This window comes from Cordyceps militaris (assembly GCF_000225605.1).
Source record: "Cordyceps militaris CM01 unplaced genomic scaffold CCM_S00003, whole genome shotgun sequence".
NCBI classification, from domain to species: Eukaryota; Fungi; Ascomycota; class Sordariomycetes; order Hypocreales; family Cordycipitaceae; genus Cordyceps; species Cordyceps militaris.
This window is the reverse complement of record NW_006271971.1, coordinates 166,441-191,816: the sequence shown is the minus strand read 5'-3', so window position 1 is coordinate 191,816 and position 25,376 is coordinate 166,441. Positions and strand designations below refer to the sequence as shown.

At 35.7% G+C, this 25,376-nt stretch overlaps 5 protein-coding genes across 5 annotated transcripts; 1 reads left to right on the top strand and 4 right to left on the bottom strand.

The window, feature by feature from the left end:
* Positions 1 to 3,759: 3,759 nt before the first annotated feature.
* On the bottom strand, positions 3,760 to 4,656 carry CCM_03680 (Protein kinase-like domain; the record flags this gene model as incomplete). The annotated part of the gene is made up of 2 exons (XM_006668829.1): positions 3,760 to 4,542; positions 4,615 to 4,656. 2 exons carry the CDS (start codon positions 4,654 to 4,656, stop codon positions 3,760 to 3,762), a joined length of 825 nt encoding a protein of 274 aa, XP_006668892.1.
* Positions 4,657 to 17,979: 13,323 nt separating this feature from the next.
* CCM_03679 (Concanavalin A-like lectin/glucanase) lies at positions 17,980 to 18,910 on the bottom strand (the record flags this gene model as incomplete). Its single annotated transcript, XM_006668828.1, has 5 exons — positions 17,980 to 18,274; positions 18,336 to 18,396; positions 18,462 to 18,480; positions 18,629 to 18,691; positions 18,758 to 18,910. The coding sequence occupies 5 exons, from the start codon at positions 18,908 to 18,910 to the stop codon at positions 17,980 to 17,982; spliced, it is 591 nt and encodes a 196-aa protein (XP_006668891.1).
* A 1,614-nt stretch (positions 18,911 to 20,524) lies between these two features.
* Positions 20,525 to 21,461, bottom strand: CCM_03678 (Protein kinase-like domain; the record flags this gene model as incomplete). Its single annotated transcript, XM_006668827.1, has 2 exons — positions 20,525 to 20,597; positions 20,758 to 21,461. The coding sequence occupies 2 exons, from the start codon at positions 21,459 to 21,461 to the stop codon at positions 20,525 to 20,527; spliced, it is 777 nt and encodes a 258-aa protein (XP_006668890.1).
* A 511-nt stretch (positions 21,462 to 21,972) lies between these two features.
* CCM_03677 (uncharacterized protein) lies at positions 21,973 to 23,094 on the top strand (the record flags this gene model as incomplete). The annotated part of the gene is made up of 1 exon (XM_006668826.1): positions 21,973 to 23,094. One exon carries the CDS (start codon positions 21,973 to 21,975, stop codon positions 23,092 to 23,094), a length of 1,122 nt encoding a protein of 373 aa, XP_006668889.1.
* Positions 23,095 to 24,219: 1,125 nt separating this feature from the next.
* On the bottom strand, positions 24,220 to 25,227 carry CCM_03676 (Protein kinase-like domain; the record flags this gene model as incomplete). The annotated part of the gene is made up of 1 exon (XM_006668825.1): positions 24,220 to 25,227. The coding sequence occupies one exon, from the start codon at positions 25,225 to 25,227 to the stop codon at positions 24,220 to 24,222; it is 1,008 nt and encodes a 335-aa protein (XP_006668888.1).
* Positions 25,228 to 25,376: the final 149 nt, after the last annotated feature.

The following is a 25,376-nucleotide window of genomic DNA, read 5'->3' as shown; positions in this document are numbered from 1 at the left end:
AACTAATAGCCTTAAGATTATTTAAAAAGTTAATTTTTATAGCTAGAAGTTAAGGTAGAATATATAAAAAGAAAGGATTCTTAAAAGACTTAATTAAAATATAATTAAGAATAAAAGGATAGAAAAGAAGTATAAACTTAATAGCCTAATACTAAGTTCTTTTTATATAATATTTAAAGTAGTAACTTATTAGCTTACTATAATAAAGAGAAATAGTATTAATTAAGGTTATAATATAATAATACTTATAACTTTAAAGGTTTCTTATAAGGGAATATATATATATTATATATAAGACTTTATAAAGACTACTAAAAGTATATATAGTAGTTTAAGTTATAGTTATAAACTTTTTTTAGGTTTTTAAAAATACTTAAGTATTCTTTTTAACTAAACTAAGGATAGGGGAATAGTTATTAATATTATTTAAGCCTAAAGAGGTAAAGAATAATATAATAATATTATTTAAGTCTATATTATTAAGATTAAAAGTTAGTAAAAAATAAAATAATTAAAAAGAATAATATATACTTTTAAAATTAAATATAATAAATATACTATTTACCTTTTAAACCTCTATAGAAGTTAAAAGTTAAGACTACTTTACTAGATTTAAGTTATTAATACCTTATAAATACTTTAAAATAGAAATAGTATATTTAAAGTTAAGAATATTATTAAGATTAAAGGTTTTTTTATAAGTAAAAAAAGAATAAAAATAAAGTATATTAAAAATAATAAATAAAAGAAAAGAAACTAGCCTTCTAAAGAATTAAGAGTAGTTTAAATACTTTTATATAATTATTAGAAGTATCTTACTTTATATATTATAATAAGATTATATTATTAAAAAGTAATATACTATTAAAGCTATTATTACTTTACTTTTAAATAATTAAAGAAAATAATATAGGTAAGTTAGTAAATATAGAAAGAAAAAAAGGATAAAGTAATTATAATAGGATTAAAAAGAACTATATATATAAAGAATTTAAATATTCTTTAATTTAATAAAAGTAGTTATAAAGGATTAATTTATTAAAGAATATTATTTTTAATTAAATTCTAAGATACTTCTTTAAGGTAGTATAAGTAAAAGAAGAAGAAATCTACTTAGGGAATATATTATAATTTAAATAAAGATTATAATATATATAATTAACTAAAGACCTACTTATAATAGAAAGCTAAAAAGGGATAGTAGTATATAAATAAAGAAGTTAGGTTTAAAGAAACTAATCCTAATTACTAATAGAATTAGGTAATAAAAAGATATACTAAAAGAGTATAATTAGGCTAATTAGCTAGGCTAGAAAATAGGTATAAAAAGAGAGGAATTTCCCTTCTTAGTTAAGAAAGAATAAGGTAAAAATAGCTATAAGTTCTAATATATATTATTCTTTAACTCTACTATATAAAATTACTCTTAGTTATAACTAGTTATCTAATATCTATATTAGCCTGCTTACATAATTCATGAGAATTTATGCCATCACGTGCGCCGCCAACGCTGGCCGCAGTTGCCACGGGGTTTTTCTACCCTACAAAGTCATCAAGGTAGCGTTGTCTAATATCTGCATAAATAAATTCAGCATTCGTGTCGCGTCTGCCCAAGCCGGCGAAGGTATTCCGATTTCAAACGCTCTCTGCTCTAACTTGTGAGCAAGTTAGTGTCTCCGACAGAGCGTCATGAAGGTTCAGTACTAGCCCTCCTCACACTCGGAGACATGTTTAACCTCTTTCTATAGGAAGGATATGAGTCCTTTGAAGACTCGATACAAGACTATTACGAAGTTGTGGTGCACGGTCATTTTAAGGTCGGAAAGAAGGGTATACTAGAGTGGACGCACCCGTCCCCTATGTCTACGAGTTTTAGGATCAGGCTGAATGATATAGACATCCCAGACAAGGAGCTGCGGAAACTTGGTAGCATTTCAGTTCAGAAGGATGATTTTTTGGAGATTCTAGCAATGAATGTTAAACGTTCTTGAAGGTCAGCTGGTTCGTTGAAAACCTAATGAGGTTGACGCTAAGCCATGCCTAATCCTTGCATCGTCCGTTATTAACACGATAGTATCGCGCTTCTCATAATGAATCCTGCCCCATACATCATTTGTGGGAAAAATCTTGATTTTTCGTGGATCCACGCCTATCGGTACATCGATGAGCATCTCCGCCACTCCCGTGTAAAGATGCATCTTGACATTGCAAGCGAGGGTACCATTGCCCCAAGACTTGTCCGTCTCCATCATTTTTATCGCGTCCTTGTGGAAGAGCGGGATAACCGCGGATTTGGTGAACAACGGAAGTGTTGTGAGGTAAAGCCCTGGAGAAGAGGCCGTCGTCCCTGAACAGATGGTATTGTCGAGTGCATTACCGAAGAGCTTTGCTGCATTATAGATGTCCAAGAAGCTACCACCGATTCTCTTGGCAGCAGTTTCCACGAATGCGAGCGCCTGCGTGTCGATATGTGTTAGACCGTGTGCCTTCATAAAAGTATTGAGATGCGCGGCCTTGAAGCTGCTCCTGATTTTGACGTGGTACGATTTTGCAAAGTATATGAGCTCTTTAAAGCTGAGTTTTTTCACCTCTTGGACAAACGGATCATTCCGCGTTTCCCCTTCGTTGATCCACGCCCCCAAACGAGCTGCTCTTTCCTTTATCTGCCGAGTGGGAGATTCATTTTTTGCCCTCTGAAGCGTGTCAGCCAAGTGCCGCCACTGTGTTATTTCCAGGATTGCTGCAGCTATCTTCTCTGATGGATTGCTCGTCGCAAAAAAAAAAGCCCCCAAATCAGTCATCATGTTCGTCATGGCGTTATCTGCCATGGCCACCGAATGTCCCGCTTGCGCCTTATGTCATCAATATCAAGATGGCAGGTTGGCTTATCGACGGTAGGGGTGGAGAGAATTGTACAAACTATAGTGTGGCAAGCTTCGCGAGCACAGAATGAGTGAAAGTTGTGCGTAGGTGCAGAACTGTTTGTGGGAAATTTCATCGGAAAAGGGAGGGAGCGGCGGACGCACAGTTTTGGCAGTTCTCGTCCAGAAGGTATGCATGGGGGGCGTGCATATAACGTCGGAGTGGTAAGGCAGGAAAGGCTAGCCTCCTTAATACGCTATCTAGTAGTTACTTCTAAGTGGCCGATATTCTCTGGCTCCTTACTAGTCTTTATTAAGCTGTGCGCCATGTCCGACGGGTTAGGTTGTTCCTCCCAAGGTGGGGGCTAGGGTGTGCGCACAGCTTTTATAGAAACTGTGCGTGGGAGGATTGAAGGCTGTGTGCATGCATATCAGGAAGGCGTACGCATAGTTATTGGGAAAACTGTGCGTGAGATGAAAAAGGAAGGCTATTCACCGGGAAACAACACTGTTGTTTGCCGACGTGGCGGGCAACGTACTGCGAGTTCAGCTATAAATATAGAGCAGAGGTCAGCTATGATAGCCAGTTTTGCAACCAGGCAATACACGTTTCCATTCTTGACATTTTAAGAGACAATATGGCCCCCCCAAAAAACTGCATGCATTGCCAGACACTTCTCCCGGCCAACTCCCGGGAGAAGTGTGTGGGCTGCAACTTCCATCCATGGACTATGTGCGAGAGCAGTGATTGCGCAAGACTGCCTCCTGTCAAGCATGTTCCGAAATGAGTATGCATATTGCGCTTGATATACACAGTACAATGGTTAACAATTCATAGACAAGCGGGTTCAGATAGGAAATACGCATACTGGATGTGATTTTTATAAAGATCTGTTCTTTAGCTAGAGAAAAAACCCTTCTCATTCTCTTTAGCAACTTCAATCAAATCGAACTTCTCTTTTTTGGTGCTTTGCTTCCAGAATGGCAGTTCCCACTCTAGTGGGAAAAAGCCGGCCGTCTCCCAGTCTATAATTGCAACGATCTTGTATGTGTCTGGGTCAACCAAGATATTTTGCCGATCGAGATCTATGTGGCAAAACACGTAGTCGCCCGCAATTGCTGGCCACTGGCGGTTTTCTTTCCACTCCCAGAACCGCTCAGGTGGAATAATAGGCAGATCGGCATCCGGGCTGCCCATGCGATGTGAGCGTAGTTTGCGTAACTGAGGTAGAATTTCGGATTCAAGCTGCGATGAAACTATAGTCACAGCAGCTTCCATTCTCTCAGCAGGTACTCTGGCAAGCTCAATAGCTCCCTCAATCCAAGACGTTTTAAGGTATACAAGACCATTTGCTTCTTGCAGATCTAGAACTTCTGGAACGGGTAGTGTGGTTGTGGCACGCAGATACCGCAGCACAGCAGCTTCATTCCGCAGTCTATCGGCAATGTAGGGGTTTACCACGGGATTTCCATATATGTCCATGCCGAGTTCGCTAGGGTGTGGCTGTCGCTTAATCATGACGCGTTCAGTAACGTAGTATGATATGGTAGATGTTATCAGCTTGGAAATGAGTCTTCCATCGGATGCCGTTAAGGTCGGAGGAAATTTGTCGGCGAATGCATTTCTCGATTGGTACTCGGCATACTCTTCGCATAACACATCCCTGTGGCTAGGCACGACCTGAAAGAGAAGTTAGTCCAAGGTCGCGGGTTCAAATTAACGCGGACATGCCTGTTTTGTCTGTTGCGATACCGTTTGTGAAATCCAGTTCCAAATATCGTGTAGCAGCCGCATCTTGGAAAGGTAGGTCCTGAGTACTGTTTCACAGTATCGAATAGAAGTACTCTGTAGAATCACCAAGCCCGACGTTGGCCAGTGGAATCAGAGCTTTATCACGGTCAATTCCTACCCAGGGTTCACGTTTTTCCGAGGCCGATACAAAAGAGATTGGTGTCTCAGGTTGTGGTGCGCGCAGGGGGCTTTCCGCGCCACCGAAAGCAGCGGTGTGGCCGGAGGTTGGCGAGGCCCGAAAATTTACAGGACGAATTTTGGAATGTGCAGGACACCATACTAAAAACCATGTACCCTCTAACAAAATTCTCCCCTCCACACCCTCCTCTTACACACGCATCTCACAACAATATTATAGCGCTTTTAGAGGCACTTACAGGCAGCGCATAAGAGGCGCGTAAAAAGCACTCTCAGAGGCACTCTCAGAGGCACTCTTAAAGGCACTCTTAGAGCCCTCTAGGTAGGTATTTTATATGTACGGAGTACTTATGGTAGTCTTTCTGTTAGGACTGAGAGACGGATACTTCCCCGTATCCCGAGGAAATTGTTCGGCGCATTGTGCGATTGACTGTGAGTACGCGCGTAGAACGCTCGCGCGTGTGTCGAGTTGGGTTTGGTCTGCAATCAGGACTTCAACATCGGCGAGGGGGCCGTCGCTCCTTGGTCCTTGGTTGCAAGTAGCGCGAAGCGATTCGTGTTGAGTACTTGCTGTCGTCTTTCGATTGCCGGTCGTGTAGACTGATGCCAAACAGGGCTGCTACTCCCGGTGAAGGGGCGGGTGCTGTCGCGAGTGATGACTCTCTGCGGGCCATCTAACGCGCTGGGGCTCACGGAGGTGTACTATGGTTTATTCTGCTATCTTATTAGTCTCAAAGCACAAGGTAGGGTGTACCTTGTGATGTAGACCGCAACAAAGCTAGTACTTATAAAGAACATTGGCTCTGTATCTATATACGCGCTCTTTAGCTCTCCATATTGTATTTCTTTAGTATACCCTCCACAACACGTATATTCTCTACCCACTACTCCCGTTTTTCAGCCCTTAATTTTTCCTTAGGGTAGTATTAAGGTTATAGGAAGAGAGTAAATCAGAACTATTCTATAAAGTCCCTTACTCCCTAGCTCTCCTACTAAGCCTTCTATTTAAAATAGTATCCTAGAATACACTATAAAGCTTATCTACGTATAGATACTTAACTCTAAAGCTATTTAAAGCTCCCTTATAAAAGAGCATTTTAATATATATAAGAGGCGCTATAAAAGGAGCGCTTATATAGAGCTCCTAGTTAATAATAGATACTAGATTAAGATTAATTAATAAAGTGGATAGCTATTAACTCTAAAAAAGATTAAGATTATAGATAAGGAGCTCTAAGAAGCTATATTAGCTATAATAGGCTAAGAAATTATATCCTTAAGTAGATTTATAGATAAGGGGTTTAGTACTTTATATAAAGTAACTATTAATAACCTTAAAATTACTTATATTATCTAGCTATACTTCTATAGTAATATTACTTCTATAGATACTTTTATAAAGTTTATTTATAATAATAGTATACCTAGTATAATACCTATACCTACTATCTATTCTATACTAGGTAAGATAGAGTATTAGTAGTCTATAGGTTTTAGAAGGTAGATAATATAATTTATACCTAGAGTCTTAGTAAAGTAAGTCTATTTTAATATAACTTATACTAATAGGCTTAAACTTATCTATAAGATAACCTTAGCTTAGTAAGCTTACTAAGACCTACCCCTTCTATTACCTTACTAGATTAGTAAGCTAACTACTTTTAATACTAATACTAGTATTAGCCTTACTATTAAACCTAACTAATATTTTACCCTAGGAGGGCTATTTATATCTATATATAAATAGCTTAAAGGTTAGCTTTAGTAGGCTATTTCTAGCTTAGAAAGAGTAAATAGTATTAATAACTATAAGGATAAATATATAGCTACTATCTAAGTATTTATTAATAATAGATTAGATTAGATTTTACTAACTATAAAAGAATACCTTATTACTACTCTCTATATTAATATAGGTCTTTATAATATGCTTATTATAGAGGATAACTATAAGGAGATTAGAGCTATTAAGAAATTCTAGTAAATGGTTAAGAGGCTTAAGCGCTACTAAAAAGGTAAAGGTACTATCCGTAGTACGTATTAGGGCGTAATCGATAGACATTCCCTTTATAGCGCTAATTACGCCTAAATATACGTATTTAAGCAGAGCGTCTACGGCCTAAAATTGATCTATAGGGGGAGATAAAGTCATTTTATTAGATTGTGCAGGTTGGAAGGAGATGAAGTCGTTTTATTGGATTATGCAGGTTAGAAGGCATAAGAAATCATATACATGAACTTTTTGACGAGAAATGGCAAATTTATTAGATGAAAAGCCACGCCATAACGCAGTTGATTATGTAATATATTAGGCAAGATAGAGCACCAACATTCGTTTGCTGGCACACATGGTAATTAATGCCTAGATGCTGAGTTTTTGAGCGCCGGCTGTGACTCGGTGTGACTCAGTCACACGGTGAAAAAGCTGTGACTGTGCACGAGGTATGGCTCATAGCCAGAGGCCGTTACACACGTTTTTTAGCTAAAGAGGCACCCACTCGTGGTCTGGCCTCTGACTGGCTGATCTGACCCTGGTTAGACCCCGAAAGCTATGTCAAACTATGTCAAGTTATACCTGATTTACAATTCTGGATCACAGTTCGTAACTCAGCATCTAGGCATAAATGTGTGATACCTAGCCCTCCTCCCCATAGCGGCGTAGATGAAAGTATCTGTGAGGCTGCAGCAGCGAATGGTTTGGTACAAGACGCCCGGGCGCGAATGTAGGAGGACCGAAATTTGCAGGACAAAATTTGGAATTTATAGGATAACTATACTACTTTAGGCCTAGTTTTTAGCGCTAGTAGCTAGCACCATATTAGCGTAGATAATTTAGCTAATAGGAAGCTAGAGTAAGTATTAGCCCTTAAAACACTACTATCCCTTAGTTATAATAACTATTATATTCCCCTATTCCTTCTATAATAATAATAATAATAATAGAATATCTTTACTTAATAACCTTAAATAATATAAATTTTATAGCTTTAAAAAGGCAATTAATACTTTATAAGATTAATAGAATACCCTTAGCTTTACTATTTTAATTTCTAATAACTATAGTAATATTAAGGACTAGCCCTAAGGTATTTATAGATAGGTATTATAATAGTATTAACTCTCTTATAGAGTAAGAAAGGAGGAAAAGCTAGTCTATCTATCTACTCTAGTATATAAAGAGGGTATACTAAGGGTATACCTATAGTAGCCTTAGGCTAAGCCTAGTTTAGAGTAGGCTTAAGCCTAACTCCTTTATATACCCCCCTTCTCTCTCTATTACCCTAGTTATATATATTATACTTACCTAAGCTAGTATAGGCTTATTATACCTTACTTACTTAAGCTAGTATATATTAATATATATATAGTACCTATACTAGGCTATTACCTAGGGCCTATATTTATTAGCCTATATATATATTACTAAAGAGTGTTTTTATAGTAGCTTTAATTTACTTACTTTTTATTATAGCCTTTATATTTAAAAAATTCTTTTAAATAGCCTATATATTATAATTACCTTTATTCTAGGCCTAGCTATCTAGATAGCTAGTATTTACTAGCCTTACTCTTACTCTACCTATAGCTAGTTATATTATATTTTAACTTCCTAATACTATTAGTTATTACCTAGGTATAGTAAATTATTTTCTTATTATTATTAAGTAAAGTATATTATATATATATTATATTATTAATATATTTAAAATAAGGTATATTTCTTTACTTAATTAGCTTTCTTTTTTATAAATAAATCTTTTACTCTTTTTACTAACTAGCTTTATTTTTCTATATTTTATAACCTCTTTATTACTTTATACCTTTAAAATACTTTCTTTTAAACCCTAAATAACTTTATAAAAACCTATAATTATAATAATAATAACCTTATAATATTAGCTATTACTATTATACTACCCTTATTATTACTACTTAATAATAATACTAGTCTAAAGGGATATAAAAAAGGCTATTAAATAATTTATAACTATACCTTATAAAGGGATTTTAATAATAAAGAGTATTAATTTAGTAATAAGCTAGACTTTCTTTATATTATATATTTTCTATACTTATACTAAATAATAGTATTTAAATATATTATAAATATTAATAGTAAGTATATTACTTATACTATAAGCTATTAGTCTTATATTTAAAAGTCTATCTTATTTATAAATAGTCTTAACTTATATTATTATATATATACTTTAATATTACTTATTAATAATAATAAGGCTATTATAATACTAATAACTAATACTATATATATTAAAAGGTATAAATATATAGTTTTAATAGCTATATAAATATATATATAAGACTACTTTATTAGTACTCTAGCTAATATATATATAAACCTAACTAGTATACTACCCTTACTTAATACCTTAGGTATTATACTAGTTATTATTCTAATTACTAATACTATAATAGTAATAGTTCTTTAAGGCTATAATACTAATAATAGTTTTAGTAGTTCTATTTATATAGTACTAGGTTAGATTAATTAAAACTTTATTATACTTATAGTAAATATATATTTCTTTTTTTCTAATTTATTATTTATATCTTAATAAAGAATAATATAGGCCTAGGCTATATACTAAGAGGCTATTAATAATATTATCTTAATAATATTATAATACCTAGCTACCCCCTTAATACCTAACTATTAGGTAATTAAGTATTATAACTTAGATTATAGCTTTTCCTTATACTACTAGTCTAGTAGCTATTATTACTATTATTATAATAATTTATATTATTCTTACTTATAATATTATTACTTTTACTCTTATTTATATTTATACTATTACTACTCTTCTTCCTATTATTACTCTTAAATACCTAATAATTACTTAATATTACCTATCTAGGTATACCTACCTTTTTCTTTACTACTACCTTATAACCTAGCTAATAATAGTATTACCTTTACCTTTTTTAATCTAATAGTTATTATTAAAAATATTAATAATAGTAATAAAGATCTTTTAAACCTTATACTATAAGTATAAGTATATTATACTATCTTTTCTTTTTTACTTTATTATTATATAGTTATATTTTTAAAATAATATAGTATTAATATACTTTTAGTTTTATATTTTTATATTCTTTTTTTTTATTATTATTATACTTAACTAGTATATTATAGCCTTAATATAATATTAATATACTTATAATTTATATTTTTAATATTACTTTTTATTTTTATTAATAACTTTTAATAGCCTAAGCTATATATATTAAAAGGTTTAATAAAGACTTAATAAAGCTATAAATATAAAAGTATACTCTTTTTAGAATAAAAGAATTATTACTCTTTATTATTTTATAAGTCTTTACTATTCTTAATATAATATCTAACTTTATTTATATAAAGTATTATACTTTAATATTATACTTATTATAGCCTTAATTATTAGTTAATAAACTATATTTATTTAGTTTTATAAAGGTAAACTATATATAGTCTATTATTATCTTAAGTATTACTTTATTATTTTTTAAACCTTATAAGTATAGTATTATTTTATAGTACCTTTAGTAGTTCTTAGGTTAAATCTTAATACCTAACCTATTTAATAAATACCTTTTTTTTATAGCTTTATTTTAGTAAGTAGTATATATATAGGATTTCTTTAATAGTATATTCTTAAATTAGCTTTAGGCCTAGCCTATTTTTAACTAGTATTAACTTAAAGGCTTAATTACTTTATATTTAAAATAAAAAGGGATTATTTATAGCTTATTTAATAAGGTTAATATAGAAAGTCTTATAAAGGTTTTTAAGTATATTAAAAGTTATTATTAATAGTATTAAAACTATTATTATTATATATTTTATTTAAACCTAATTAAGTTTCTTATTTAGTTATATTATTATAATACTATATAAAGAAAGCTATATTTTATTTTCTTTTTAAAAGTATTCTATAAGGTATTAGGAGTTATTTATAACCTTTTTAACCTATTATTAGGTATATATAATTATAGTTTAGGCTAACTCTAAACCCTTTTTAATATACTTAAAGAATACCTTTACTTTCCTTATAAAAGACTTAAGAAGTATTAATAGCCTTATTATAAACTATATAACTAGCTTATAGTAGTTATAAAGTAAGAAGTTTAAGCTAAAGCTTATAATAAATAAGTCTTAGTTATTAAGTATAAACTAGGCTATTAGTAACTAAGTAGGCTAGTTATATTAAGAGTATATAACTAGTATTTAAAGTATTACCTATACTTCTTAGTTTACTTACTCTATCTTACTATTTATTTAAAGGTAAAAGGCTATTAATAGAAGCTATTTAGTACTAATTAGGTAGTATAGTATTCTCTAGAACTTACTAACCTAGTCTAAGCCTTTATTATTTATAAGCTAGTTAAGAAATCTATAAAAATACTACTAATATAAAAGGAACTATATTATATAGTTCTTTACTATTATAAAGTTTATTACCTTAAGCTAAATATACTTTAATAGTTAGTTAATAATTACTATTAGGAAATATAGTTAGCCTTTCTTCTAGGCTAATAGGTTTATTATAAAGTTAATTAAGATTTACTATTAGTATTATTTTTTAATAGGAATTAACTATAGAAGTTCTTAATATAGTTTTTTTAACTTATATACTTTAAAATACTTATAATTCTAAATATAATATATTATATCTTAAGATATTCTAAACTAATAATAGTCTTATATAAATAATAAGAATATAGTATTCTTTCTTAAGTATATTACTATAGGTAAGGAGTATACTCTCTTTATTAAGGTAGTTATTAGTAGTTCCTAGTTTAAAATCTATAGGTAGCCTTTAAACTAGAGCCCTTAGTAGGTAAAAATAGTATAGTTTATAACTTATTTATAGGTCTTAGCCTCTTTTAAGAAAGACTAAATACCTTAGTATATAGTTATTAGCTTAATAAAGTAGCTTAGGTTTATTATTACTTTATCTTCTTATAGTATTAAAAGCTTTAGGTTTATAAATAGTAATAAATATTATTTATTTATATTTACTATTATAACTATTATAATATTAATTAACCTTATAATCTTTTTTAAAGGCTTTTCTAGATTATCTTTATATACTTCTTACTAGCTAAGAGTATCTAGCTATTATATTAGTAATTTAGGTTAATAATATAATTAGAATTAAAATTAAAAAAGGAACTCTACCTACCTAGTTTACTATTCTAATAATAGATATAGCTTTATAAAGTACTTAAGGTTCTTATAATTAGTTAAGATTATAAAGAGGTTTTCTTACCCTTAAAGCTTAAGCTTTTATACTTTAAGGTATATAATAATTACTAAAAGCTTTTTATTATAGATTATATAGTTTTATTCTATAATTAATAGCTTAATAAAATAATAGGCTATTAGTTAAAGAACCCTATTCTTATTAACTTATAATAGGTAGCTACTTAATTCTATACTAAAGGTATTTAGCTTTATTAATATCTTCTTTATTAGGTCTTAAAGGCTTAGGTATAAGCTTAATAGGAATAATAATTTTAATATCTTAAATATAATTACCTTCTCTTTATTCTATATAAATAGTATACCTTTCTTTATTAATTAGGTAAGTAGTTTCTATATAGTTAAGAAGTTTAGAATAAAGTTATAATAGAAGTTTATAAATTTATTAAAACTTTAAACCCTTTTTATTAAGGTAGGTATTTCTTAATTATAAATTATATATATCTTTTCTAGGTTTAGCTTTAATAAAACCTTTACCTATATAATAAATCTTAAGTATTTTATTATTTTTATAAAGAAGTTATACTTTATTAAGTCTATATAAAAACTAGTATTCTTAAGGTAGTTTAAAATTACTTATACTTTTTCTTTATAGTCTTATAAAGACCTTAAAGTATAGATTAAAATATTATTAAGGTAGGCTATTATATAGTTATTAAAGGAATTACCTAGTATATAGTTAATATATTATTAGAATATTATTAGTACTTTAAAGAGATTAAAAGGGTATATAAGCTATTTAAAAAGGCTAAACTAGGTTTAAAAAGCTATAAACTTTTTAAACCTTATTTTTATTTATAGCCTATAGAATATTAAATAAATATTAAGCTTTATATACTACTTTACTATTAAAAAGGCCTATAGTATTTCTTTAATAAGTAAAAGTAAGTATTTATCTTCTTTTAAGATTATATTAAGCCCTTTATAGTTTATATAGAAGTATTACCTTTTATTTAACTTCTTTATTAAAAGTACTAATACTATAGCTAAAGATAAGCTTATTTTTATTTAGCTCTTATTTAGTAAGGATATTAGCTATTTTTATAGTTTTAATAACTAGTCTTAAAGTATATAGTAAAGGTAGTTATATAGTAGCTATTCTAGTATATTATCTAGTTTAGTTTTAATCTTAATCTTATAATTAAACCCTTCTTAATAAGGTAATAATACTACTATATCCTCCTTCTAAAAAAGGTCTTTAAACTCTTTATATTACTAAAGGACTATTTATTTTTTAACTAGCTTTTAGTAAAGGGTAGTATTAATCTTATAAATACTTATTAATATAATCTATATTACTTTATAATATTCTTTAAAGTCTACCTTAAGCTAGTAGTAAAACTAGCTTCTACTAAATAATACTAAGCTACCCTTATTCTTCCTATAATCCTTTATATATATCTTTTAATATAGCTTTATTTTAAGATAAATAAAGCCTTTTTCTATATTTATTATTAACTTATAATAAATAAGCTAAGGTAGTTTAAGTATTATTAGTCTTAATAATATAGGTATTATATAGAGTAAGACTAAAAATACCTAACTATTAATATCTACCTTAACCTTTATTATATTAAATATTATAAACTTTAATATTTCTTTCTTTATAGCTAACTTAATTCCTTACTTAATTAATAGTAAGATTCTTTTAAGGTATAACCTATTTATTACCCTTTTCTATATTACTTTATAGTATTTATAGCTTAAGTTAATAAAGGTATTTATTAATATATATACCTTTAAAATAATAAGGATAAAGAATAGTTTAGTATTTATTTATTTAACTATCTCTTCTTAAATTACCTTATCCTACTTATCTATTTCTTTTTAACCTTTTATTATAGTTAATATACTTAAAAAGAGACTTATTCTTAAATATTCTTTTTTCTTAAATTATTAAATTAATTCTTTATAGAAATACTACTTATATAAACTAATATTAAAGGTCTAGCTAGCTTAAGCCTATAGGCTATAACTATATAGCTTATCCTTTTATAATAAAGATATTACCTTACCTTTTAGTATATATTAAATATTATCTTTAATATCTATATAGTATATTTTCTAGTCTATATACTACTTAAGGTTATACTATTAATAGCTAGTATAATTTTAAAGGTATAAATACCTATTATTTAAATATCCCCTTCTTTATCTATTTACTACCTATATAGGCTTTATTATAGTTTAGTTTAATATTATTTTTTAATTTTATATAATTTAAGGTTTATTACTACCTTTTAAAGTATTTAGATTATATTATTATAATTTATTTAAAAAATACTATAGCTAATTATAAACACTTTTATTATAAAGAATAGTATTAAATAGAGTTTATTTAACTTAACTTTATTTAACTATATAAGGCTATTAATAAAAGCTAGCTTTTATTTAAAGTATATATAATAATAGTTAAAAGACTTTTTATTACTTTATAAGATTATATTAAGGTTTATTATTATTATAAACTATTAATAAAGATTATTAAATACTATTTTAAGGTATATAAGAAATATATAAAGGTTTACTTTACTTTAAAAGCTATTTACTTTAAAGTATATAATAACTTTTATTTATAATATAATATTAAGGTTTACTTAAATATATATAAATTAAGACTTTAAAAAGCTAATAAAGTCTATATTAGTTTTTAGTTTATATATTATAGCCTACTTTTAACCTATAAATACTTTTATATTATTATTAAACTTCTTTTTTATAAATAAAGGCTTTTATTAAACTAAAAGTATATTAACTAAAAAAGGAGTATTTTTAGGTATTATAATCTAGCCTTTAAAGGTTTAGCTAGCTATATTCTAGGTATTAAAAAGGTTTTATAGTTATTATAACTCCTTTTTTAAGAATATATTTTATTTTATTATAGCTATAAACTAGGCTAGAAGTACCTAGTAAACCTTAGCTATTAGTAGCTATTATTTAAATTATAATTCTATTATTATTACTTTTATCTTATTAGCTTTTCTCTTAGCTAGATAGGAAGGGTATTAGTAAGGAAGAGAGTTAATTATTAAAGACTAGCCTTAGGGTATTTATAAATAGGTATTATAATAGTATTAACTCTCTTATAGAGTAAAAAAAGAGGAAAAGCTAGTCTATCTATTTACTCTAGTATATAAAGGGGGTATATTAGGGGTGTGCCTATAGTAGCCTTAGGCTAAGCCTAGTCTAGAGTAGGCCTAAGCCTAACTTCTTTATAAGTAGCTATAATAAGCCTTAAAACTAAACTTACTTCTCTTATAACTAGGTAGGTACTTTATAAAATATTAATAATATTATAATATACTATAAAATAAGTTTAAAGAAGTATAATTATAAATTCTATAATATTATTTAATTCTTTTATTTTAAGGGAATCTTCTTAATATCTTTTAATTATAAAGAATATAACTATCTACCTTATATAACTAATAATAGTTTAGTATAGATTTAAATAATTACCTAGAAGTAATTTAGTATTAAATAACTTTATAAGCTTATTATAACTAAAAGTACTAATAGCTAATTAAGCTCTAGGTTAATTACTACCTAATTAACTAGTAAGAACCCTAGTCTTATAATTATAGTATAGAATATATATATAATCTAAACTAATATTTAGTATATTTAGCATAGTATTAGCTCCTCTATATAGGCTTTTCTTAATATTCTTAAAGATAATAAAGAGGTTTTCTTTTTTAATATTTTCTATAGTCTAACTAGGTGTATTTTATACCTACTTTAGGTTTATTAAAGCTATATTAAATATTAAAAAAGAAACCCTAGACTCTTAATTATAAATAATACCTATAAAGTTAACTATTTTAATATACTACTTCTATAGATTAATAGTATAATATTATTATATACTACCTTTTTTATAGTATTTAGTATAGTATTAAAAGAAGATTATAATAGCTTTTAATAGTAGTTAGATTAGCTTTATACTACTACTAGTTATACTAATATTAAGCCTCTAGATATTATTATTATAGACTATAATAATACTATTAAAAGCGCTCTTTATAATACCTTTCTTATTACCTAGTAGTAAATTTATATATAGTATATTAATAAGAATATCCTATATAATATAAAGCTAAAATAGTATAGGACTTAAGATAAGATAGGCCTACCTATAGAGGAAGAGCTATTTAAGGGCTTTAGTAATAATACCTTACTACTACCTACTACTAATAAGCTATCTTAATAGCTCCTATACTAAGGTACTTAAGGAATGCCTTATAAATTAACTTTATAGGTAAATACCTACTAAATATATCTACCCTTATCTCCTAGAGTATATACCTTTAGGTAGTATATACTAAAGCTAACTAGTAACCTAAATAATATATTTATAATATTTATTAGCTAGTAAAGCCTTATTTAAGGCCCTATCTTAAAAGAGGAATTCCTTTACTAATAGGATATCTTTTATACTATATAGGTATATTAAGAAGGTTAGAATTAAATTCTTTATTTAATAAGGTATCTTTTATTAACTTTAACTCTAAATATCCTTAATTATTTATACTAAATATATATTCTAGTTTAATACTAATTTATATACTTTATAACTTAAACCTATTATAATTATAATATTATTATAAGCTTTTAAGCTAAAGGTAGCTACTCTAAACTTAAGAATTATATTAAAAACTAAATAGCTAACCTATTTATATTAAATAATATAATTATTTATATAGTTTAGTATTAAATTACTAAATATAACTATATTCTTAATTACTAACTCTTAAGAAGGTAGCTTAACTAGAATAACTACCCTTAATTACTACCTTTAGTAAGGAAAGTTAGTTAGCTAGTAGTAAAGAAAATTATAAAGTAAGTTAAGAAGGCTTAATAGCTATTAGCTAATACCCTAATAAGCTATACCTATTATTATTATACTAATAGCTTTACTACCTAATAGGGGCTTCCTTATTACTATATAATAAAGGGTCTATTAGAAGATAGCTATCTAATAACCTTTAATAACCTTAATCCTTATTAGTAGCTTTAAGCTAATAACCCCTAGTAAAAGGCTATTATTAAGTATGCCTATAAGCTTAATCTATATCCTATATGCTAGGCGGTATAGAATAACCTAGAGCTAGTGCCTTAAGCTACCTCTAGGTATACTCTAAGCTACTAGGAGGGCTCTAATACGGCTTTAAAGCCCTCTAGTAATAGCCTTAACAACAGCCTTAGCTAAGGCCCTAGCTAAGGCGGCCTTAATAGCCCTAGCTAAGGCCGTGGCTAAGGCTATGGCCATAGCTATAGCTATAGCTATAGCTATAGCGGTAGTAGCGGTAGTGGCAGTAGTATAGTAGCTTATAAGAGATATTAATTAGTAGCTATATAAGAAATTATTATAATATTAATTATAGCCTTAAAAGTATATATATAGGCTTTAATTTAATAGTCTCTTAAAGCTTATATAATATATATTACTATTATACCTATTAATTTAGCTTATATTTAGCCCTCTTCTATATATTCCTTATCTATAGTTACCCTTTTACTAGCTATAGTAGCGCTATTAGTAGTAGTAGCGCTACTAGTACTAGTATATAATAATAACCTTAAATTCTATTACTTTATACTAAATAGAAAATAATATAGCTTATAGTTTCTTTTAAGTAACGCCCCTGCTAAATTTGTATAGAGAACGTATATACGCTAATCCTAAAGCGGTATAGTTATCCTGCAAATTCCAAATCTTGTCCTGTAAATTTCGGTCCTCCGAATATAGGGCCCGCTACCGCTACTCTTGGGTCAAATAAAGCCCCTTTAATACAAATATCAACCATCTTTTGCCTCTAACTACAGCCCCCCCCCACCCAACTACAACTAGTAACCCGTTCTATTGTCGAAGAAGATAAAGAGACCCCGTTGATGGTAGCTGCATCCCCCACTCGTTATGCGAGGGGCCCGCTGTAGTTGATCCGGATCGAGTCTCGCGAGACGTCCGAGGGATAGCACAGCGTGTGGTCGGCGGGCCGGAGGAACCAGCGCTCGGAGCCGTCGAGGGTGCGCGCGTGTCCGCTGGCCTCTGTCGCGCGGCACTCGTTAAACGAAAAGGTGTTGAACGGCGCGAGGCCGCCGGCCGCGTCCTCCTGGATCCACTCGGCCGCCGCGCCGCATAGGTACGAGCCGGCCGGCGCGTCGAGCGCGATGGTGACCTTTTGGCCCGTGGTGTGGTTCTCCATGTACCTTGGGGTCCCCATAAAGTTAGTACAACCAAGCACAACGTTGCTAGTAGGAGATGACGTACGCTGTGCCTGAGGTGCTGTTGTGGGCTGTGACTTGCACGAAGACGGTGTCTCCTGGACGGACTGGACATTGTTAGCCCCCCCCTTTTGGCCTGGTCTAACGTTTATCCTAAGGTGCGTGCGCTTACCGACAGGCTCGTCCATCAGCTAAGAGTTTAACGGGTAGAACTCGTACCAGAACCCGTACGTTAGGCGGTTCTTTTCTAGCTTTTGGCATTGGACTTCCTCGTTAGCAATTTTGTGTGTAACTTGCTTTGCGGATATATGGAGGGACGTGAGGCTGCCCGTCACATACCCGGGCATACGTTCCCGCCTGGAGGATGGCCTGGCACTCTGCGCTGGCGCCGTCGATCCCGACCTATTGGTAGTTGTGGACGGGCTGTCCGCGGCTCTGCGAGCGCAGCGGCGACGCCGCGGGCACGACCCAGGAGGCAGAGACCTCGCGGATGGCGTTGCCGCTCAGCACCTGGCCGCACCAGTTGTTCGAGATGAAGTCTCGCCGGACGTGGCTTCGGTCGGGACCGCGGGTCGCGAGTGCGGCGACGGCAGGGGCGAGGAGGAGTGCTGAAAGGAGCATATTGGCGAGTGGTGGAGAGAGCTAAGGTCCAACGAAAGGCTGTCAAGGGGGATGAATCTAATGAGTAGAGACGGTTTTTTGGAGGCCATGGGCTGTGCATTTTATAACTTTGAGAAGGGACGTGGTTCTGGTATAGTTGCTTCTATCACAAGCCGACAAGGTGACGGACTTGGTGGACTCGTTCCTTATCGGACAAGGCGCGCCTGTTGTGGACCGAATGGTTGCAGGCAAGCGATGGTTACATTTCACTTGACCATCGCTTCTATGTCCATCCTTGATGTAGATCATCTTACCAGGATGTTCCTGGCGGTATCTAGTTTACAGTTGCGGCACTTGGCTGGACTGAATGTTGAGCGTGTCAGAGCAGGTTCTATAAATTTGACAGCCCAACGTGGCCATTTTTATATCATTTTTTTATATCATTTTCTATATGACTAGCTTTATGTACTGCAGCCCTACGATATTTTACTTATATAGGAAGGTGCTAAGATGCTAGGGTGTTATATGATGGCTGGGTGATTGCCAAATCGGGGAAGCGGAAAGTTTGCATTGACAGCAAAGAATGTCAGGGCTTGCCTGCAAGCGGAGGCGCTAGATGGTGTCGCATTGATGGTGGTGGAGGGCTGACCCTGATGATAGTCGGTTATGCCAAGTGCGAGTGACAGCAGGATGACTGACGACTGTTCCTGTTGGCTGTTGGTTCCTGTTTTTCTTCTTGGCGCTGGTGGGCGTTTCCACTTCGTCTCCAGGCTGCTTGTCCCGTCGACGTATGTTGATGGACGTTCTATTCGTGGCCAAGTAAATTACTTATTAAAGTGCATTCCCGTGCGGTATAACCGTGCACATCCAGCAGCCCTGCAGCGCCAAGGAATAGAGGCGCATCTGATACGCTTCGCGAGTACCGTTGGTACGAAATTTTATTGGCTGCATTTCGAAAATAAATTGCAAAAGTCAAGCGGCATTTCCGATCGAGCTGCCATATAAGCAGGGGCTCCCTTGCCGTCACCATTGTCTCTTCTCGCTCTGTGGCTCATTCCCAACCGCCAAGCGTGTAGTGGCAGAACCACAGAGTCTGGGCGGGAGGGAAGTCATCGCAGCCACGATGGATTGAAAAAGCCAATATAGATAGCACGGCTCCTATTCTGACATCAGGCAGTAGCAAGGTAACATTCTTTAGATTAGCGAGTGGGGGCTTTCTCCCGAGTGGACTGAGGGACTGGGCTCATCATGCGACGCTGCAGCTAATAAACGAGCTCGTCAGTGATGGAAGCAAGTCCTCTTGCTCGGTCCGCTGCCGCTTCCGTCCTCTCGGCTCATCATCTCCTCGGTCGCCCTCGGTCCGCTGCCGCTTCCGTCCTCTCGGATCATCATCTCCTCGGTCGCCCTCGATCCACGCCGCGGTTCGACCATCGTCTTCCCATGCCATCACGTAGCCGTCGACGCTTTCTGATGCGTCGCGTTGGTGGTCGGACGGTGGCTTCGATCGCTTGCTAGGACTCGAGGCACGCGGTCCGCCTCCGCCGTATCGCTTATGCCGCTCAGCGCGATCCATATCAACCACCTTGGTCACCCACGACGGGTGGCCGCTCGGCTCGCTGCACCACCGCAAGTGACTCACGTCTGCTGTTCTTCCTCATCATCTTCGATGTGGTCAACATCGAAGACTCGAGGAGTCGCCTTGCTGTGCCTAAGAAAGGTCGCTCTGCGGCAAGGATTTCGCTTCTAAAAAGTCTATCGAAAGGGAAAGGATGTAGGTTTACATACATCTCCAAGCCGAGTATGAATGCATCGCCCCATTTCCTCAACGTTTAGGCTAGCGACCTGTCCAACTGTCTCGTCCGACTTACAATGCATCCAACGCCGCGAGCACTTCTCCCATCGACTTGAATTGCCCAGTCCAGCAACCTAGCATAACACTGCTGAAAGGCAAACTCTGAACATCGGGGAATATATGCCTAGCGTAGCGGTCTTGAGCAATCTTCTTCTTGTCGTCGACCTCGACGAGATCATAGAATGTTGGCTTGCCTGTGAGCAGTTGATATATTACACAGCCATATGCAAATATGTCGCTGTGGATGTCAACCGCCGAACCCTGCCGATTATACCACTTGTATCCTGCCCTCGCTTCTTCGCCATCAATGCCGCAGCCTTCAAAGTCGATAATCTTGAGCCGATTTTCGACGACGACCAGATTTTCACAACCAATGTCTCCATGGACAATGCCCTTGTCATGCATATACTGCAGCCCGTCCGCAACATCTCGTATCCACGTCCGATGGTTTTGAACCCAAATGTCGTCAGTTTCAGCCAGCTGCAGCAATGGTATGCCACGCTCCAGAACAATAGAGTTCGAGTCTCCTTCACCTAAATATCCGATGATGTTGGGATGTGAGCCTAGGCGCTCCAGAGCCTTGCGCTCCTCTGCCCCTTCATCAATATCGTAGAAGTGTTTTAAAACGCGTTGGCCGTCAATAGCGTATACAACGCCCGTGGTGCCGTGTCCGATATGGATAAGCTGGCCGGGATCGATCGGCAGAGTTGACTTGGCCATTTGGTGATGTTGGGCGCGGAAATTGCAAAACCCAGATTAACGGCAAGGCTGGATGCTAGCCAGACGATCCACGTGATTCTAGAAAAATGGTCTTCGCTAGGGGCGTTTTTTTACAGGTATTACCTTTAAAATAACGTATTTTTTTCTCAATTAACTACCTCTAGCACATATGACGGCTACCTTAAGGCCTCGCAGCAGCTCCCAATCGTGTATAAAAAAGGGCGAAAGCATTATACATCAATACAGCCAGCGACGGAATTTCCCTCAGGGTCATTCATCGTAGCAGAAACAGACATTAAAGTAGTCAAGTTATGGTGTCTGGGAAGCGGCCACAGGGGATAGCAGATGTCACGTTATAAAGCATAACAGAATACTCACCCGCAGCCAGGTACTAACCTCGTCCGTTCAAAAGCACCTCACCCATGAGCAACCACGCACATCCATAACCAACCAGGTACATCCATAATCTTTTCTACCACGTTCGCGCTTAGCGCTTAGTTAGATGGCAGAAATGGCGCTGCCATGCGGCGTACGGCGCCGCCTACCACCTCCTAAACACCCAGACGAAGGCGTCCGCCCGCAATTCCATCGACGCAACGTCCGGTTTTGCCATCCCGGATACGCAGACAATTCCAACACCATGCTCATACTGCCGGCGCTCGATCCGCTCCCTCATCATGACGCACAGAAGACCCCGTTGCAACCCAACAAGCGCTTTGGCATGCATCACGAGACTGCGCGCGTGGCATGCGCCATTCTCGCCAACGCGCGCTTCGATGGCTACCTCTCCGAGAACAAGCAACCCCAGACGGACCCTCCCTGCATCGACCCGGATGCGTTGCTGCTCGGAGACAAATACTACTTCCACGTCCCTGGCTCTGCCGCGCCGAGCCCTGCCTACCCCGTAGTACCATCCTTTCAGCATTTTCGGTTCCCACACGCCAGGTTGCCACCGTCGTGGCTGGCCTCGACGCTTAGCATACCCGACAAGTACGGCCTCCCGTGCACCGCCACGCTTGACGCGGCCGTTCTCGCGCGCGACGTGTCCTGCCGCCTCACGGCCTCTACCTTGGGCACCGAAGCCGCTCATCTTATCCCCCGCAGCGAGAACGCCTGGTTCTTGTCCAACGAGATGGCGCAGTACACAATACGGCCCAGCTTGCCAGCCGCAGCCGCGACCGACGATACTGCAAACACCATCCTCCTTTCCTCCCACATCCACGCCACCTTTGACCAACGCTGCTTTGCCATTGCCCCGAAATGGGGCCGCTGGGTCATTCACACACTCATTGGCACGCCGGCGGAGGAGCTGACTGCCGTCTATCACAACGTAGAGCTGCAGCAACTCACGGGTCTCGCCGTCGAGTGTATTTTTGCGCGGTTTGCATGGTCCGTGGTCCTGCAGGCCTCCTTTCTGTCTGCAGGCGGCCCACGTTGGTTGTCCGTTATCAGGGCGGACGAGTCGGTAAGTAAGGAAATATTTATGGATCTTATAAGCACGTATATACTAAAACTCTTTGGTTCAAAGAGTCGCAGCTACAGCCCTAAGAAGCGCTCACGCGGCGATGGAACGGCAGATAAGGATATGGTTGGAAAGGAAGCAGAAGGCAATTCAACTAATAAGGATAACTAGATTTAGGATCTATATAGCCGCCCTAGAAAGAGGGCAGCTATAACATCCAACCTAACTTCTATACTAGTAGTTAGCTAACCAAGACCTAGGTATTTAGATAAATAACTAAAAGTATTTATTTAATTAAAAACTAGAAATATTAAGAAAAATAAGCAAAATAAGAAAAATAAGAATTATATTCTATCTTAAGTAGCTTAATATTATATTTTATAATATTTGCCTAGTATTTGCTAGTCTAGTATCGAGATTGATAATTGATCTCTAACCCTTCCGCCTGTTCCCGTATGTATTCCTGTAGAGTTGGGGGGGTGGCTGGGATGTCGGGTCCGTGGTTGACCAGACTGCCTCGCAGGTGCGTCATGATGGTCAACTCGACCTACTTGACTTGCTTCGTGATGATTGGCATGTTCGGTGCGTCTGCGTTGGTGTTGGCCATTTTCTCCTTTCCCTTCTTCTGCCCGTACAGTGCTGTGAGCTCTCCCATCAGCGCTGCCTCTTTGTCCTTGACGCGTTCTTCTGTCTCCAGGGCCGCTGCGAACTCGGCCACGCAGGGTGTCACTCGGTCCAGCAGTGCGACGAGATTGCGATCTTTCGGGTACCACTTCATAGCTCTGGTTAGGGCATAGAAGCCACCCACATCATTAGAACAATACATCATCATCTTGCCTTCATTGCCTGTACGCAACATTGGGGACCCCTCGTGGCGCTACTGCTTTGCGCGATCTCTTCGCTCCCGGGTTCTTAGGCGTTGGCTTGGCTGCTGCAACGCTTGCCTCTGTGTCTATTGCGTCCTCCGACGCTCGCTTCTTGCCGGCAGCGGCTGCGGCAGCGGCGGCTGGCTTTAGGAAGTTGCGACTGAATTTCGGGTCTAGCATTGGTTACCGTGTGAAGGCTCGTTCCGCCTGCTCTCGCATGTATTCCTACAGCGTCGGGGTGACTAGGATGCCGGGTCCGTAATTGACCAGACTAGGTTCGTTGAACATGCTGAGCGCGGCGGTGGCCCATTGCGCTGGGGGTAGCTTGCGGCTGCCGGTATGCTGATGGCGTGGTTCGAGGACTGTATGTCGAGTAGTGTGTTATGGAGCCTTTTGCAGCCCATCAACAACTTTTCCTTGAAGAGTGCTTTCATGATTCAGTCTCGCAAGGAAAAAGAAGCTTCCGTATTTTGGCCATGCCCATTGTATCCCCCTCGATCGTTTCGGCCAACGCCTTGTCCACCCAACCTTGAGTATAGCCACCTCCAAAATCAGTAACCAAAGCATTGTTACTCTCATCGATCAAAACGTTTTCCGCCTTGACATCACCCCAGACTATGCCTGCTTTATGAAGACTGGACAGCGTGAGGTCTAGTTGCCGAATCCACTTCCTTCTCACACTCATGGGAGGGTCGTCAGGGTCTTCCGGGTCGACTCTCGCAGATAAGGGGCAATTGGCACCGTCAACATAGGTCAGCAGAATGCCAAGGATAAAATCGTGGTCATCCATAACGACGCCGTGCATGCGACACAGATTCAACTGGCCGTCGTAGAGTCCAGCTGCAAGGATGGCCTTGTAACTCTTGAGCTCTCGTGTAGCTTGGGTGCTGGAGTGGCAAGGCTTGAAGAAGCACTCAACTTGTCCGTCGTCAATGAGGACTTTTCTGGGTTGTTTGAAGAGTGCGTCCTCTGGGTCTGTGAAGCTAAGGATGATCGCAGCAGGGTCGTAGAAATGTGTCCACTCTTCTAGCTCGTCGAGGAATGGCTCGTCAAAGAGGCAGAAAGACGGACGAAAGGGCGGGGTTTGGCTCAAGATGCGTCGTGGACATGGCTTTTCATTGATGATGTCGAGGTCAAAGACGAAAACTTCGGGGAAAAGATGCTGTTGTAGAGAGATTTGAGTCTGCTTTGGGTCGCCCGGCGGCGGAGGAGCGAGTTCAACAAGCAGTGCCTCGAACGGCGTCATAACCCACTCAAAGACATCGGTGTCGTATATGTCATCTATAACTTCTTCCCCAGATCGGAGAACCTCGAGGTATACTAGGTATTTTTGTGTCATGACAGGTGAGTCGACAAAGTGCGAAGGTGAGATTTGAATGTAGAAGATTTTGCCGTTTCGGCGGACTTTAAAACTCGCATCATGGTCATCCTCATGCATGCTTGTGCTGTGATATTCAATGCTGTGTTTCGGTAGTTTTGCCATGATCGATATCGTCTGTCGTCTGTAAGATAATCTAAAGCTGTGTCGGGACGAAGATGAAAGGAAGAGGGAGAAAGTTGGCCAACGAAGCGCGTTTGACAGGGGCG